At 42.3% G+C, this 13,684-nt stretch overlaps 1 protein-coding gene and 1 long non-coding RNA gene across 2 annotated transcripts; one reads left to right on the top strand and one right to left on the bottom strand.

The window, feature by feature from the left end:
* Window positions 1-29: 29 nt before the first annotated feature.
* Window positions 30-1,139, bottom strand: LOC134294395 (uncharacterized). Its single transcript, XR_010001316.1, has 2 exons — window positions 294-1,139; window positions 30-204 (listed from the first exon to the last, which is right to left on the bottom strand). It is a non-coding gene; the product is annotated as an uncharacterized LOC134294395 (long non-coding RNA).
* Window positions 1,140-2,118: 979 nt separating this feature from the next.
* LOC100552563 (RNA-binding protein 14) lies at window positions 2,119-13,684 on the top strand. The gene is made up of 3 exons (XM_003229918.4): window positions 2,119-2,614; window positions 7,977-9,225; window positions 10,219-13,684. The coding sequence occupies exons 1-3, from the start codon at window positions 2,266-2,268 to the stop codon at window positions 10,442-10,444; spliced, it is 1,824 nt and encodes a 607-aa protein (XP_003229966.1). The 5' UTR covers window positions 2,119-2,265; the 3' UTR covers window positions 10,445-13,684.

Here is a 13,684-nt window from a genome sequence, read left to right on the forward strand (position 1 = left end):
AAAACTCATATAGAATAAAATACAATATGTTCAGAATTCACAATTGTAATAAACATAATCCATACATCAAAAATGACTGTAACTCAACAATATATGTTCTATATATAATTGTTCACTTATTCCATCAGTTCATTGTGCTGAAGAGCAAGTAGGTCACAGTAGATCACGACCGGTTTCGACTAGGTCTTCTTCAAGTGAATTAATCTGGGAAAATTATAATGAATTAACCAAAAACATATAAACATATAACATATCCACATAAATGTCATTATAAATTTGACATAGAGACTTACAATAGTACATTCATATGTATACCCTTTATGCTCCTCTTTCTAGTTGTGTTTTTATGTCTTCTTCTCTTTTTTTCTAGAGTGGGTCTAAATAAAAGGAACAAACAGTGGCTATAACATAATTTAAGATTTTTAAGTTTCAATTAAACTTTTCAATTTCAATTAACTTTTGTGCATAACCAGGAACCCATTTACTTAATAATAATAATAATATTGCAGAAGGATTGGCTAGTAGGTCTTCTGAATGCGCATAGACTACATTGTCATCAGCATACCAGAGTTCTATAACAGCTGTCTTTTCTATAGATTTTAGAAATACAGTAGAGTCTCACTTATCCAAGACTCGCTTATCCAACGTTCTGGATTATCCAACGCATTTTTGTAGTCGATGTTTTCAATACATCGTGATATTTTATTTATTTCTTTATTTGCTATATAATAATAATAATAACTTTATTTTTATACCCCGCCCCATCTCCCCAAAGGGACTCGGGGCGGCTTACATGGGGCCTGGCCCGATAAAACAAATAACAGTAACAAAGCAATAAAACAATTATCCCAGTAAAAAACATCAACATCAATAAAAACAATCATTTATATTTATTTATTTATTTATTTGCGACATTTATATACCGCCCTTCTCACTCCGAAGGGGACTCAGGGCGGTTTACAAGTATATATACATACAATATATTATATTATACAACTATATCGCAATATTATTAGTAATATTGCATGTAATATAAATATACAATTATAATAGTGAATTATAATTATTACATTGTATTACATCATAATATTATTATTAATATTACATGTATATACAATGTATTATAATATTAGTATATTATATTTATATATATATATAAATATATATATATTTATATGCCGCCCTTCTCACCCCAAAGGGGACTCAGAGCGGCTTACAAATTAAATTTGCATGCAATATTATATTATTAGCATAGTTACCATACTGGTAATAAATTACTATATTGTACTGTATCAATATATTGTAATATTATTAGTAATATTACATATAAAATATAATATATAATTAATATTATTATATCGTATTATTAGTATTATATCGTATTGCAATATAATATTATGAATATTATATGTATATACAATATGTTATGCCGGCCTGTTTATGTTGGATAAGTGAGACTCTACTGTACTGTATTTACGAATTTAGTACCAAAATATATTGAAAACATTGTCTACAAAAATGCGTTGGATAATCCAGAACGTTGGATAAGCGAGTGTTGGATAAGTGAGACTCTACTGTAATAATAAAGAAATTGCCAGAGTCCCCATTGGGGAGATGGTGGCGGGGTATAAATAAAGTTTTATTATTATTATTATTATTCTGCAGAGCGTGGGGCCTTTAAGACTTTTGGACTTCATTTCCCAGAATTCCTAATCATTGGACAAGGCAGCCGAGGCTTCTGGGAGTTGAAGTTCAAAATGACCCTGGTCTTCAGCGGATGTTGTACTGCGCATGCTTGAAAAAGCTTCAGCCAAGACGGCAGCTATGCGCAGGCTCAGAACTTTGGTCCCTCTCAGTGCGCAGGCGCGTCTGCTTCTGCCTGGAGTCAGGGTGCGACTGTTTTATTTGCCCACCGCGCATTCTCGGAACCTTACCCCCCCCCTACTCTCAGTGCGCAGGCGCGGCTGCTTCTTTCCTTTGGCGTTAGGGCGCGACTGTTTTATTTGGCCACTGCGCATGCTCGGAATTTTGCCCCCTCTCAGTGCGCAGGCGCGACTGCTTCTTCCTGTGGAGCCAGGACGTGAAGTGCGCGAGATTGTCTTACTTGGGCACCGCGCATGCTCGGAACGTTGCCCCCCTCCCCTCAGTGCGCAGGCGCGGCTGCTACTGTTTCTCTGAGGAGAATAAGCCCGCTGCCGCCATTTTGGCCGCTCGTCTTACTTCGCTTCTTTTCCCTTTTCCGTCTCCGGGAAGCGAGCCACGCCGATGCACGCGGGGGTGAAGGTCTTCGTGGGCAACGTGCCTGAGGAGACGTCCCAGGTGGAGTTGCGCGACCTCTTCCAGGCCGTCGAGCCCGGCGCGGTGCTGAAAGTGGCCCTCATGAAGCAGTTCGCCTTCGTGCACCTGCGCGACGAGGCCGCCGCCGACCGGGCCATCGCCAAGCTCAACGGGCAGCTCGTCCACGGGCACCGCGTCGTCGTCGAGCACTCCCGCCCCCGCCCCACGCACACCGTCAAGATCTTCGTCGGAAACGTCTCCGCCACCTGCACCAGCGGCGAGCTCCGCGCCCTCTTCCAGGAGTTCGGGCCCGTCGTCGAGTGCGACACCGTTAAAGGTACCCCGGGGCGCATGCAGATCGTCCCGGCAGCCCGCCGCCCCTTCTCCCAGGAAGGGTTTCTGAGTCTCCCTTTCCTTCCGGCCTGTTCCCCTTTAATAATAATAACAACAATAAGAATAATAACAACAATGATAACAACAACAATAATAACTTTGTACCATATCATTATATGGTAATATTAGTAATATTACATTTAATATATAATATATAATTAATATTATATTGTATTATTAGTAGTATAATATTGTATTCCATTGTAATATTATTATCAATATTATATGTATATACAATATATTATATATTTATAAATTATTATGATATATATATATAAAATTAGCATAGCATGTTGCTATGGCACAGGAGACAAGGTGGAACTACAGTAGAGTCTCACTTATCCAACATAAACGGGCCGGCAGAATGTTGGATAAGCGAATATGTTGGATAATAAGGAGGGATAAAGGAAAAGCCTATTAAACATCAAATTAAGTTATGATTTTACAAATTAAGCACCAAAAACGTCATGTTATCCAACAAATTTGACAGAAAAAGTAGTTCAATACGCAGTAATGCTATGTAGTAATTACTGTATTTATGAATTTAGCACCAAAATATCACAATGTATTGAAAACACTGACTACAAAAATGCATTGGATAATCCAGAATGTTGGATAAGCGAGACTTGGATAAGTGAGACTCTACTGTACAGTAGAGTCTCACTTATCCAACATAAACATCACTTTTACCCCGCCTTTCTCCCCGAGGGGACTCAAAGCGGCTTACAATAAATAGGCAAAAATTCAATCCCTGAAACAATGTAAAAACAACAATTCATATAAAACAGGAACCATTGCAAAATAAAATCACATTATATAAAATTATATAAAATTATTATTATCTAACATATTTGCTTATCCAACGTTCTGCCGGCCCGTTTACATTGGATAAGCGAGACTCTACTGTACTAATGACATAGACTCAGTCATTAGTTGTTGTTGCTGTTCTTCTTCTTCTTATTATTATTATTATACCCTGCTTTTATCTCTCCTGCAGGAAACTCAGCATACAATTTAAAATATGCAAACATTAAAACAGGATTAAATAATATTAAAACAATATTTCCTTTCATTTTCTATTTCTTCCCTTCTTCCCTTCCTTCCCCTTATGCCTTCCCTTCTTTTCCCTTTTTCTTCCTTCCTCTCATGCATCTTCTACCTCTCTTTTTCCCTTCCACCCCTCTTTCTCTTTCTTTCCTCCCTTCTTGCCTTTCCCCTTTTTCTTTCCTTCCCTTGGTTTTCTATTTATTTATTTCTTCTCTTCCTTCTCTCTTTCCTTCCCCCCTTATGCCTCCCCCTTTCCGTTCTCTTCCTTCATACTTCCTTCCCCTTCTTTCTATTTTTTTCCTTTCTTCCCCCCTTGGCTTCATACAGATGGCACCAAGCAACAGTCAATCCGTTTCATGGCTTTGGACCTGAAAGGGATGGCGTTTTTTTTTTTAAGTTGGATCCATCAAATCTTTGTGGTCTAAACAAACAAGCATACATACCTATTCTGACTTTTATAGATAAACATGTGTAATATAGCCAACAGCTTAGATTGAAATGTCCTGCCTGGTAGATCGGTCCTTGGGGTCTTTTCCAACTCTAGGGTTCTATGCCTTTTACAGACTCTAACAGATGAGAGAGCTGGGCCAAGATTAACAAAGGGAACTTGATCAGGGAGAAATGTAAAGCACTACACTTAGGCAGGAAAAAAATGAAACATAGATATATAGGATGCGGGGCACAGTCTTGACTCTGAATCCCTTTGAGTAGTAGCTTAGGATCCTGGGTGTGTTCAGCTTGGAGAAAAGAGAAGGGGATGTTTAAATGTTTGAAAAGGATGTCCAATTGAGGAGAGGGCAAACTTATTTTCTGTTGCTCCAGAGACTAGGATACAATAGAACGGTGGATTCCAATTGCAGGATCCCACCTAAACATTAGGAAGAACCTCCTGACAGTAAGAGGTGTTTAGCAGTAGAAATGTATTGCCTTGGAGTCCGGTGGAATCTCCTTTTCTGCGGTTTTTGAAGCAGAGGCTGGATGGCCATCTGTCAGAAGAGCTTGGATTGTGTCTACCTGCCTGGCAGAATGGGGTTGGATTAGATAGCTCTTGGGGTCGCTTCCAGATCTAGGATTCTATGTGTTGGATTTTTTTGGGTATGCCGTTTAGTATTACCTTCACATTCATATTATCGCCGCCACATGGAGCACTTTAGGAAAGCTGCCTGCTAACCATCCCTTACATTCAAATGCGCCCCAGGCAGAATGTGGTCTGGTCTGTCGTTGATCCAAGGCATGGGCCTCTTTCAGAGCAATACCCGGCGAAGTGTACGTGTGTCCGTCCGTCCCACAATGCGTCTCCCCTTTTGTATGCGCTTGAACAGGTGTGCTTCCTACATTCATTTTACTGCAACCAATGTGCAGAACATTCCTTAGTGAGGACATTCATCATTTTAAAAAAATTCAGCATTATTGGATATGTATCCCTTGTTCCTCAATGGAATGGGAAATTAGGTGCAATGGAATATAATCCAGTATCTGATAATATTTTTATCAGTTAGGTCATTTCTTTTTTTCCACTGTTGGTGTCTTATAAAACCTGGTTATCAGTTCGTCAATCTGCCTTGTATCAAATGCTTTTTTTCACAAAATTCTTTTCATTTCAGAAAATCTTAAGAGGACCGCAAGGAGATAACAGCAAACGACGTAATGATTTGTGGCGTCTTTGCTCATTTATTTAATGAGGGGTTATTCATCTGAGCAAAGCCAGATATAAAATTTCCATATAAACAATGTGGGGATAAGACATAGGTTATAAAGGCAAATATTTTATGATAGCCATGGAGTATGTGCAAAAATAATTGAATGAATTAGGAAAATTCTTCCAGCTGTAACGTTAACAAGGGAGCCCCATTTGTTGTTTAAATTGTACAGTTTAAGACATCTTTCCACCAAGGTGATAAACACCAACTTTAAAAAAAATGAAGGTGGGGTTATTTATTATTTCATATTAAAAGCATTGCACAAATTAGTATAAAACTGATAAAAATAAAAAGAGCACAAGCGGCTAAATATCTTTTGACCAGAAACGGGCAACAGCGATCGCATTGTCTGTAGCCTCAAACAATTCTTCCTCTGTACATGGGGCAGGACACTGCGGACAAGCATACAGATGCAGAGTTGTCTGCTCTGCTCCACAGTCACACAGGTTTCTTTTAGGTAGTGCCATTTTACCAGATTGTTTTTTGATCTGCCCACTCCACTTCTGAGTCTGTTCGGGGACTTCCAAGTTGCCCATTCTTGGTTTGCCTCTGGAGGCAGACTCTCGTAGGGGGTATCCACCTGGAATTTCATGGCTTAGCTGCCCAGAGGGATGCCCTTGCTGTTGCTGGGAGAATGTCAAGAGGAGTGGTGGTTCTCATGAAGCTTTTCCTTGATTTGAGTCTACTGGGAGGAGGCTGAAGGTGGGGTAAACTGGATTATTTCTCTTTAAGTCCCCCAGTTAAGTGCACCTTGTTGGAACGCGAGCGTCTTAAATTGCCAAATGCACTTGCGTCTTTGTGTGTGCGTGCGTATGCGCCATTGCCTGGAAAGGTTTGCATGCCGTTCGATCACTAAATGAAACTGTCATTTGAGCGAGTAGTACCCTTCTGAGTCCGTCATGAAACCCCAGGACCCGGCGTTGCGCCGTGCCGTTTTGAAGCTGCGTCCTCCCTACTTCTGTCATTAAGTGGAGCAGGAGGGGGAGGTCCTAGGACCATTTCCCATTGCGTTTATAAATTAAGAATTGAATCGCGCAATCTTCTGAATACAGTGTTCCCTCACTACTTCGCAGTTCACCTTTCGCAGATTTGCTGTTTTGCGGTTTTTCAATAAACTGTAAAAGATTATTTTAAATCATAAAAATTACAATTTACAGCCTAAGGAAGGGAGGAAGGAGAAGCCAAAGGGAGAGAAAAGGAGCCCAGGCGGCAGCGGGAGGAGAAAGAGGCAATTTATCAACACACGATTGGTTGATAAAGACTTAAAATAGTGTATAACTACTAAAATAATGTATAAATATTAAAATAAATATAGTTTCCCTACTTTGTGGATTTTCACTTATTGCGGGTGGTCCTGGAACCTAACCCCTGCGATAAGTGAGGGAACACTGTACCATTTTCCATTCTTTTTCATGATGTGCCCTAAGAGTGACATTTCATTTTTAGGACTGCTAAATCCACCCTGAACTACTACTATGTAGTATGTAGAGATGTACAGAAGCAAGGAATATCCAAAAAGGGCTCTGTTGAGTAATTTGGAACTTGGCGGTGACCCTGTGGTCTTCCAAGTGTTGTTGAAATACATGTTCTGTGATCCTATTGGTGTGTTTGATGGGAACTGGACTCCAACAGTGTCTTGAGGACCAGCAGTTCTCCAAATTGTAGGCCCTGCGCCCAATTAAGGAATAGACATACGGTTTTCTAACCTGTAGGTTGGGTTCTTCTTTTTACCGTATTATTTTTGATGAAACCGTCTTTGTTTCATCCTCCCCATTCCTATCATAAAGTCGAACAGGAGGAGAAGTTGTCTCTCCTGAGTAAGCCTCCATGAAACACCCTGGAAAAGGGGTCTCTTAATTTGTTACTCTTCCACAGTCTGTTTTTGATTAAGTAACATCCTGTGTGTCTTCCAAATATATATATTTTTAAAGACAGAATCTTGTTGAGCATATTGGGAGTCGGTTCTGATATACCTATTTTGGAAGTAATGCTAGTCCTTGCCCCCATGTGCTTCAATTTTATTTTTACTGGGCAAAACGGGAATCTCCGATAATGGGAGAGTCTCTTTGAGAAGGTGTTTTTTAAAGGAGAATGTCAGAAAAACAGTAAAAATGCTTACAGCTTTGCCTTATAGTTTGATTTTTCCATGTGCTTTGGGATAGATCAAATGATAGCATGGAATTTTGAACTCCATTGCAAAAGCCTTCTAAACCCTTTAGCCTGGATGCATCTGGTTTTTTTCTGTCTGGGAACTCAACTATGATAAACCAAAAAGGCAATTCCTTTTTAATCCAAAGTATTGTATGTGCATCCATGAGTCTGATGCGTGAGTATTTAAGGTAGATGTACAGCACCTTCCTTGCTCTGCTAGGTGCCATTGGCCTGTTAAAGTTGTAGTACAACTAACCCACTGCAGTCCATTCTGTTTGCATTGTCCAGTTCCCAAAGGGATGTCTTGTTGGCTGAGTGCTTTCATTGTCAAATCCAAGTAGGAGTGGGTTCCAGGAGTAAAATGTCATATGTCCCTTATTGATAACCTTCTGTCTACTGCTTTGTCAGACTATGCGTTCGTTCACATGGAGAAGGACGAGGACGCTGCGGCTGCCATTGAACATCTTAATGGAAGGGAAGTCAAAGGAAGACGAATTAATGTCGAACTCTCAAATAAAGCTCATAAAAGGGGCCCAGCTGGAGTCGGGGGCCAGCTGGGTCTCGGAGGCGAAAAGCACAAAATACCAACGATAGAGAAACTCCAAGTCCGGAATGATGGCGTGAGGCCTGGCAATCTTGCTTTCCCAATGGCAGCATCATCTTATTCCCCACTTGAATTGGATTATCAGCAGCAGCAGCGCCTGGGAAACAGTGGGTTAACTAAATTTGACTCCGAAGACAGTCAGGCTGCTTCCTATTTTGGAAGGGATAGGAGCCCCATTCGGCGCTCACCCACCAGAGCAGGCTATGTGGTCCCCCTGACAGCGCAGCCAGCAGCCTACAGAGACCAGCCTTCTGCCTCCCTGGGAACGGCCTACAGGCCCCAGCCTACCACTGGGCAGGCAGCGATGTACAGAGCCCAGCTCTCGGCCCTGCAAGGCAGTGCATATAAGACCCAGTCCTCTGTTCCTCTGGGAACTTCAGGTGCCCAGCCGGCAGCCTCGGCCCTCACTGCCTACAGTGCCCAGGCAGCCGCCTACAATGCCCAGGCAGCCGCTTCCCAAGTGGCTTCTTATGAGGCGCAGGCTGCCACATCATACGCAGCTGCTTATGGAGCACAGGCTGCTGCAACGTATGCAGCTTCCTATGGGGCCCAAGCTGCTGCATTTCCTGCATCCTATGGGGCTCAGCCAGCAGCCAACCAGGCAGCCTTGTACAGTGCCCAGTCAGCTTCATATGGCGTTCAGCCCGCAGTTGGCCATGCCACTGCTTCCTATGGGGCCCAGGCCGCCTCTGCTCTATCTGCTGCATATGGGGCCCAGTCTGCTGCGAGTCTGGCGGCTGCTTATGGTATGCAGGATGCAGCTGCTGCTTCCTATAAGACCCAGCTGTCTGCCTCGGTGCCGGCTGCCTACAGAACAACAGTCGAGGCCACCTACACAGTGCAGCAGTCCGCTTCTGTTCCCTTGGCAGCAGGTTATAAATCCCAGTCAGCATACAATGGGCTAGCTCAGCCGGCGCAGCAGGTGGTGCCCTATTCAGCAATGCTGCCGTCTGAAGCCTCTGCCCTCCATCCGTTGTATGAACGCACACGCCTGTCCCCACCACGTGGGAGTCGTGAAGATCTCTACCGGAAGGCAGCTGCGATGAATAAGAGGTATGCGGCTGAACTAGGGGTAATGCTTTGCAGGTCCATCATGCTTTTTCTCTCCTAAGCTCCCTCTCTGCTTTCAGGTTGACTCAAAGGAATCGTTCCCTCTGCAGGTTCTGGGGGATGCCAGGCTTCACACGGGGAGTTGCTTGGAAGGGTGGTCTGGATTCGGGTCTCGCCCTTTCCCGTCTTGGCTTAGCAGATCATTTCTCTTTTGCATCAGCTGACCTTTCAAACATTTTCTGCCCTTCGCACTGTGGGGAGGGGAGCATGCTGGGGCTACGCTTGACAATATTTCCTTTGGATAATTAGGAATCTTTGCTTTTGACAAGAGGGCTTGGTAGCAAATCCTGAGAATGGGAAATCCCTGAACAGAAAAGAGTTTTCAGAAGCACCGTATATTTGACTAGATCCTACCATATAGAAAGGAAATACACTTGCCTCCTAAATTGGGTTTTACTAATAAGGGTTGCGGTGACTAGCTTTCGTGACTCTGACACAAGCCTTTCCATTTAAAACATTCTGTACAGTTTCCTAAATGTCAGTCAAATTATGGGACTCCAGTCCTCCATTTAGCATATGCTATTTTCAAGCGTCGCTAACATAGGGAGCGTGGGCTGGGAATTGTATTTTGGCAGTGAATTTGAGCCCATATGCATTATGATGTGTTTTCCTCACCAGATTATCATAGAGAACTCCATTCATTTACTATCCCTTAGCGTAAGTTTGAGTCCCTCTATCTGCCGTCTTAGCATCTGCCACTGGATTTAGTATTTAGTTGGTAGGTGCAAAATTCTGTGGCGTTCCCAGGGCTTTGGTACACCACGAGAGTAATTTTGACTTCAGCTGTGAAGAAAAGATTGTCTCGTGGGTTGCTTTCAAATAGTTACAAGCTTCTGTGTGGTGGGCGAGAGAGGTCTTCTCCATCACATTGAGCGAATTATTTGGAGCGCAGGCCACGAGCTTTTTGATTTACCAAATGTCTCTTCTCTTAACCAGGTACAGTACTGAACTCTCAGATGACCGCCGTTTAGCTGAACTATCTGATTTCCGCCATTTAGCAGACTCCCCCCATGCGTACCGCCACTCGCCGACAAAAGCTCAACTGGATTATCGCCGCCTCCCAGAAATGCAATCCGATTATGCCCGTTACGCGGGGGCCTATGGCGATTATTTGCGCAGCGCACAGCTGCAGATGCATGCTAGTTATCAGCGCCGCTTGTAGAGGATTTTCCCTCGTCTCCTGGGGTGGGACCCGCGTCATTCCCTTGGCACCTGTCGTCTAACACCATTTGCCTAACCCCAGCGACTGCGTCTGCAAGGAGAGGTCCTTGCCGTTTGATTTCAGGACACCCTTTCAGTCACTACATTTCTTTGTCCCGGGCCCCTACCGCAGCTGGCCATTATAACCCGTGTATTATTATTATTGTTATTATTTGTTCTTACTGTCTTTTACTCTACCAAGGAAAGGGTATGTCATTTACTTTAGTGAGCCATATGCAACCCTCCCGGACAGCGTCCTAGGAAAGCCCGTGTAAGTTTCTATCTTTAATTTCACTTCAGGCTCTGTGCTTGGCCTCAGGAGCGCACTGTACATTGCTGCACATTCAGCCTTTTTAAAAACCAAAGTCCCAATGTGAGGGTGGCCATAGGGAGAACAATATTTTCCCCAGTTTCTTTGGTCTTGTCTATTCCTTTATTGAAATCTTCATTTTTGTGGAATTGGAAGGGGTTAATTTTCGCCTCCTTTCCAAATCAGTTCAGTTGCTTTTATGTAATCTCGCCCTTCATTGATTTATACCAGTATAGAGTGTGTAAGGAAGCCTACTGCTAGAGGTAAAGTTTAGGTTTCCTTTTTTGTATTAATTGTAAATAAAACAGCTGATTGGAATTTTAGAAAAATTAGTGGTCTGGTGGTTTTGGTAGCGATGGTGGTGGTGTGTGTTATTGCTCCTTTTGTTTTTGTTTGTTTATAAGCCACGTTTTTCCCAATCTTCCGTTCTTCCAGGCATTTTTGTTTTGCTGCTCTCGTCATCCCTTATTGTTGGCTGCTAGAAGTTGCTCCTGGACATCTGAAAGAGCTTAGTTTGGCAGAGGATGGTTTAATCAATTAAATTCAGAACCATCGCTGAAGTAGACTCAAAATGGTTGGTGGACATACTCTCCAGTATCAATGAGTGCAGGCTACCGTTGTCTGTGAAATTTGTTTTCAGCTATATTCAGTTTTCCATTTTTCACAGGGGCCTCAAGCCCCTAACCTCTGCAAATGGAGGGCTGACATTTGCCAAAGATACCTCAGCATCAAGGCTGTACCCTTGGCTCTTGTTGTGTTCCCATCCTTTGACAACATTCATGATATTTCCTTTGTATCCCACTTTTCCTCCAAGGATTTCACTGCGACGTACAAAATGGGTTGAGAGTGTGGAGGGAGCATTTAAACCAAGGTTCCGTTCAGAGCAGGCCAGATACGTGTACCCTGTAACCGTCAGAACCCTTAGGGCACAAAATAGGTTGGGGCTGTGTAACCGTGGCAGCGTAAGTCTTAAAAACTGTATTCTTCAACTCGGAATATCGAATGGGTCAGATGTGGAGAGGTGAACCAGTGCGGACTCTCAAGTAAGAGATTGACTCCCAGGAGGAGGAGTTACAGCATGTTTGCCTTCTTTCCTGAAGTAATACAAATATATTGTGTACATACAAACACACACACTCTCTTTCTATCTTGGGATAGTGTGGGTGTGTATATCATCATGCCCCCCCCAACACACATGTGTGCGCGCGCACACACACACATATATATAATATTTTATATATCCTAAGGTAATGTGCGTGTATATATATAATGTGTATGCATATTTACATATACAGTAGAGTCTCACTTATCCAAGCCTCTGGATAATCCAAGCCATTTTTGTAGTCAGTGTTTTCAATATATCATGATATTTTGGTGCTAAATTCGTAAATACAGTAATTACAACATAACATTACTGCGTATTGAACTACTTTTTCTGTCAAATTTGTTGTATAACATGAAGTTTTGGTGCTTAATTTGTAAAATCATAACCTAATTTGATGTTTAATATGCTTTTTCTTAATCCCTTCTTATTATCAAAGATATTCGCTTATCCAAGCTTCTGCCAGCCCGTTTAGCTTGGATAAGTGAGACTCTACTGTATGTGTATGTATGTTGGGGAGGAGGTGGCATTATTTATTTTCAAAATGTATATCCCACCCCCTCTCCCCAAAGGCATCTGGGGAGGCTTACAGCATGTAGACAAATACAGTAGAGTTTCACTTATCCAACACTCGCTTATCCAACGTTCTGGATTATCCAACACATTTTTGTAGTCGATTTTTTTAATACATTGTGATATTTTGGTGCTAAATTCGTAAATACAGTAATTACTACATAGCATTATTTCGTATTGAACTACTTTTTTTGTCAAATTTGTTGTATAACATGATGTTTTGGTGCTTAATTTGTAAAATCATAACCTAATTCGATGTTTAATAGGCGCTTCCTTAATCCCTCCTTATTATCCAACATATTTGCTTATCCAACGTTCTGCCGGCCCGTTTATGTTGGATAAGTGAGACTCTACTGTACAATAAATGATATAAAAACAATAATCATATCAACACAATAAAATAGCATAATAATATACACATAAATAAATAGTATAAAAGACTAGTTTCATCCTCTACAACATATATATAAACACTGTTTAAAACCAGCCAATTAATATGATCAAGTATCCAGCGTTATAAATTCTAGTTCTAAGGTAAAGGATTATCCCTGACATTAAGTCTGGTCATGTCCAACTCGGGGTTGGTACTCATCTCCATTTCTAAGCCGAAGAGCTTGCCTTGTACGTAGACACTTCCAAGGTTATGTGGCCAACATGACTACATGGAGCGCCGTTACCTTCCCGCCGGAGTGATACCTATTGATCTGCTCACATTTGCATGTTTTCGAACTGCTAGGTTGGCAGAAGCTGGGACTAACAGCAAGAGCTCGCCCTGCTCCCCAGATTCGAACCGCCGACTTTTTGGTCAGCAAGTTCAGTAGTTCAGCAGTTTAACCCACTATGCGCCTGGGGCTCCTAGTTCTAAAACCATTTTAAATCCTGTCCTGTCAGATGGTTGATATAGATGGGGATAGCCATTTTCCCTGGCACGGGAAATAAAATAGAGCTCTGCGGGACACCACAGGTCAATGGCCAGGGGTCCGGGCAGGCATTCTTCAAAGCCTCCAAGAACTGTCCACAGAGAGGCCTGACTGATTGTGTTGTACATTTTCTGGGCTGTATGGTCATGTTCCAGAAGCATTCTCTGCTGACGTTTCAGCCACATCTATGGCAGGCATGCTCAGAGGTTGTGGGGTATATTGGAAAACTAAGCAAGGGAGGTTTATATATCTGTGGAAGATCCAGGGTGGGATTAATAACATTCACACTGGTGTTTT

This window comes from Anolis carolinensis, unplaced genomic scaffold (assembly GCF_035594765.1).
Source record: "Anolis carolinensis isolate JA03-04 unplaced genomic scaffold, rAnoCar3.1.pri scaffold_14, whole genome shotgun sequence".
Lineage (NCBI taxonomy): Eukaryota > Metazoa > Chordata > Lepidosauria > Squamata > Dactyloidae > Anolis > Anolis carolinensis.

Bases quoted from the DNA above. Each gene is read 5' to 3' on its own strand.
- LOC100552563 (XM_003229918.4), top strand. From the start codon at position 2,266: ATGCACGCGGGGGTGAAGGTCTTCGTGGGCAACGTGCCTGAGGAGACG. The intron at 2,615-7,976 runs GTACCCCGGGGC...CTGCTTTGTCAG, and splicing joins CGAGTGCGACACCGTTAAAG to ACTATGCGTTCGTTCACATG. The intron at 9,226-10,218 runs GTATGCGGCTGA...TCTCTTAACCAG, and splicing joins GCAGCTGCGATGAATAAGAG to GTACAGTACTGAACTCTCAG.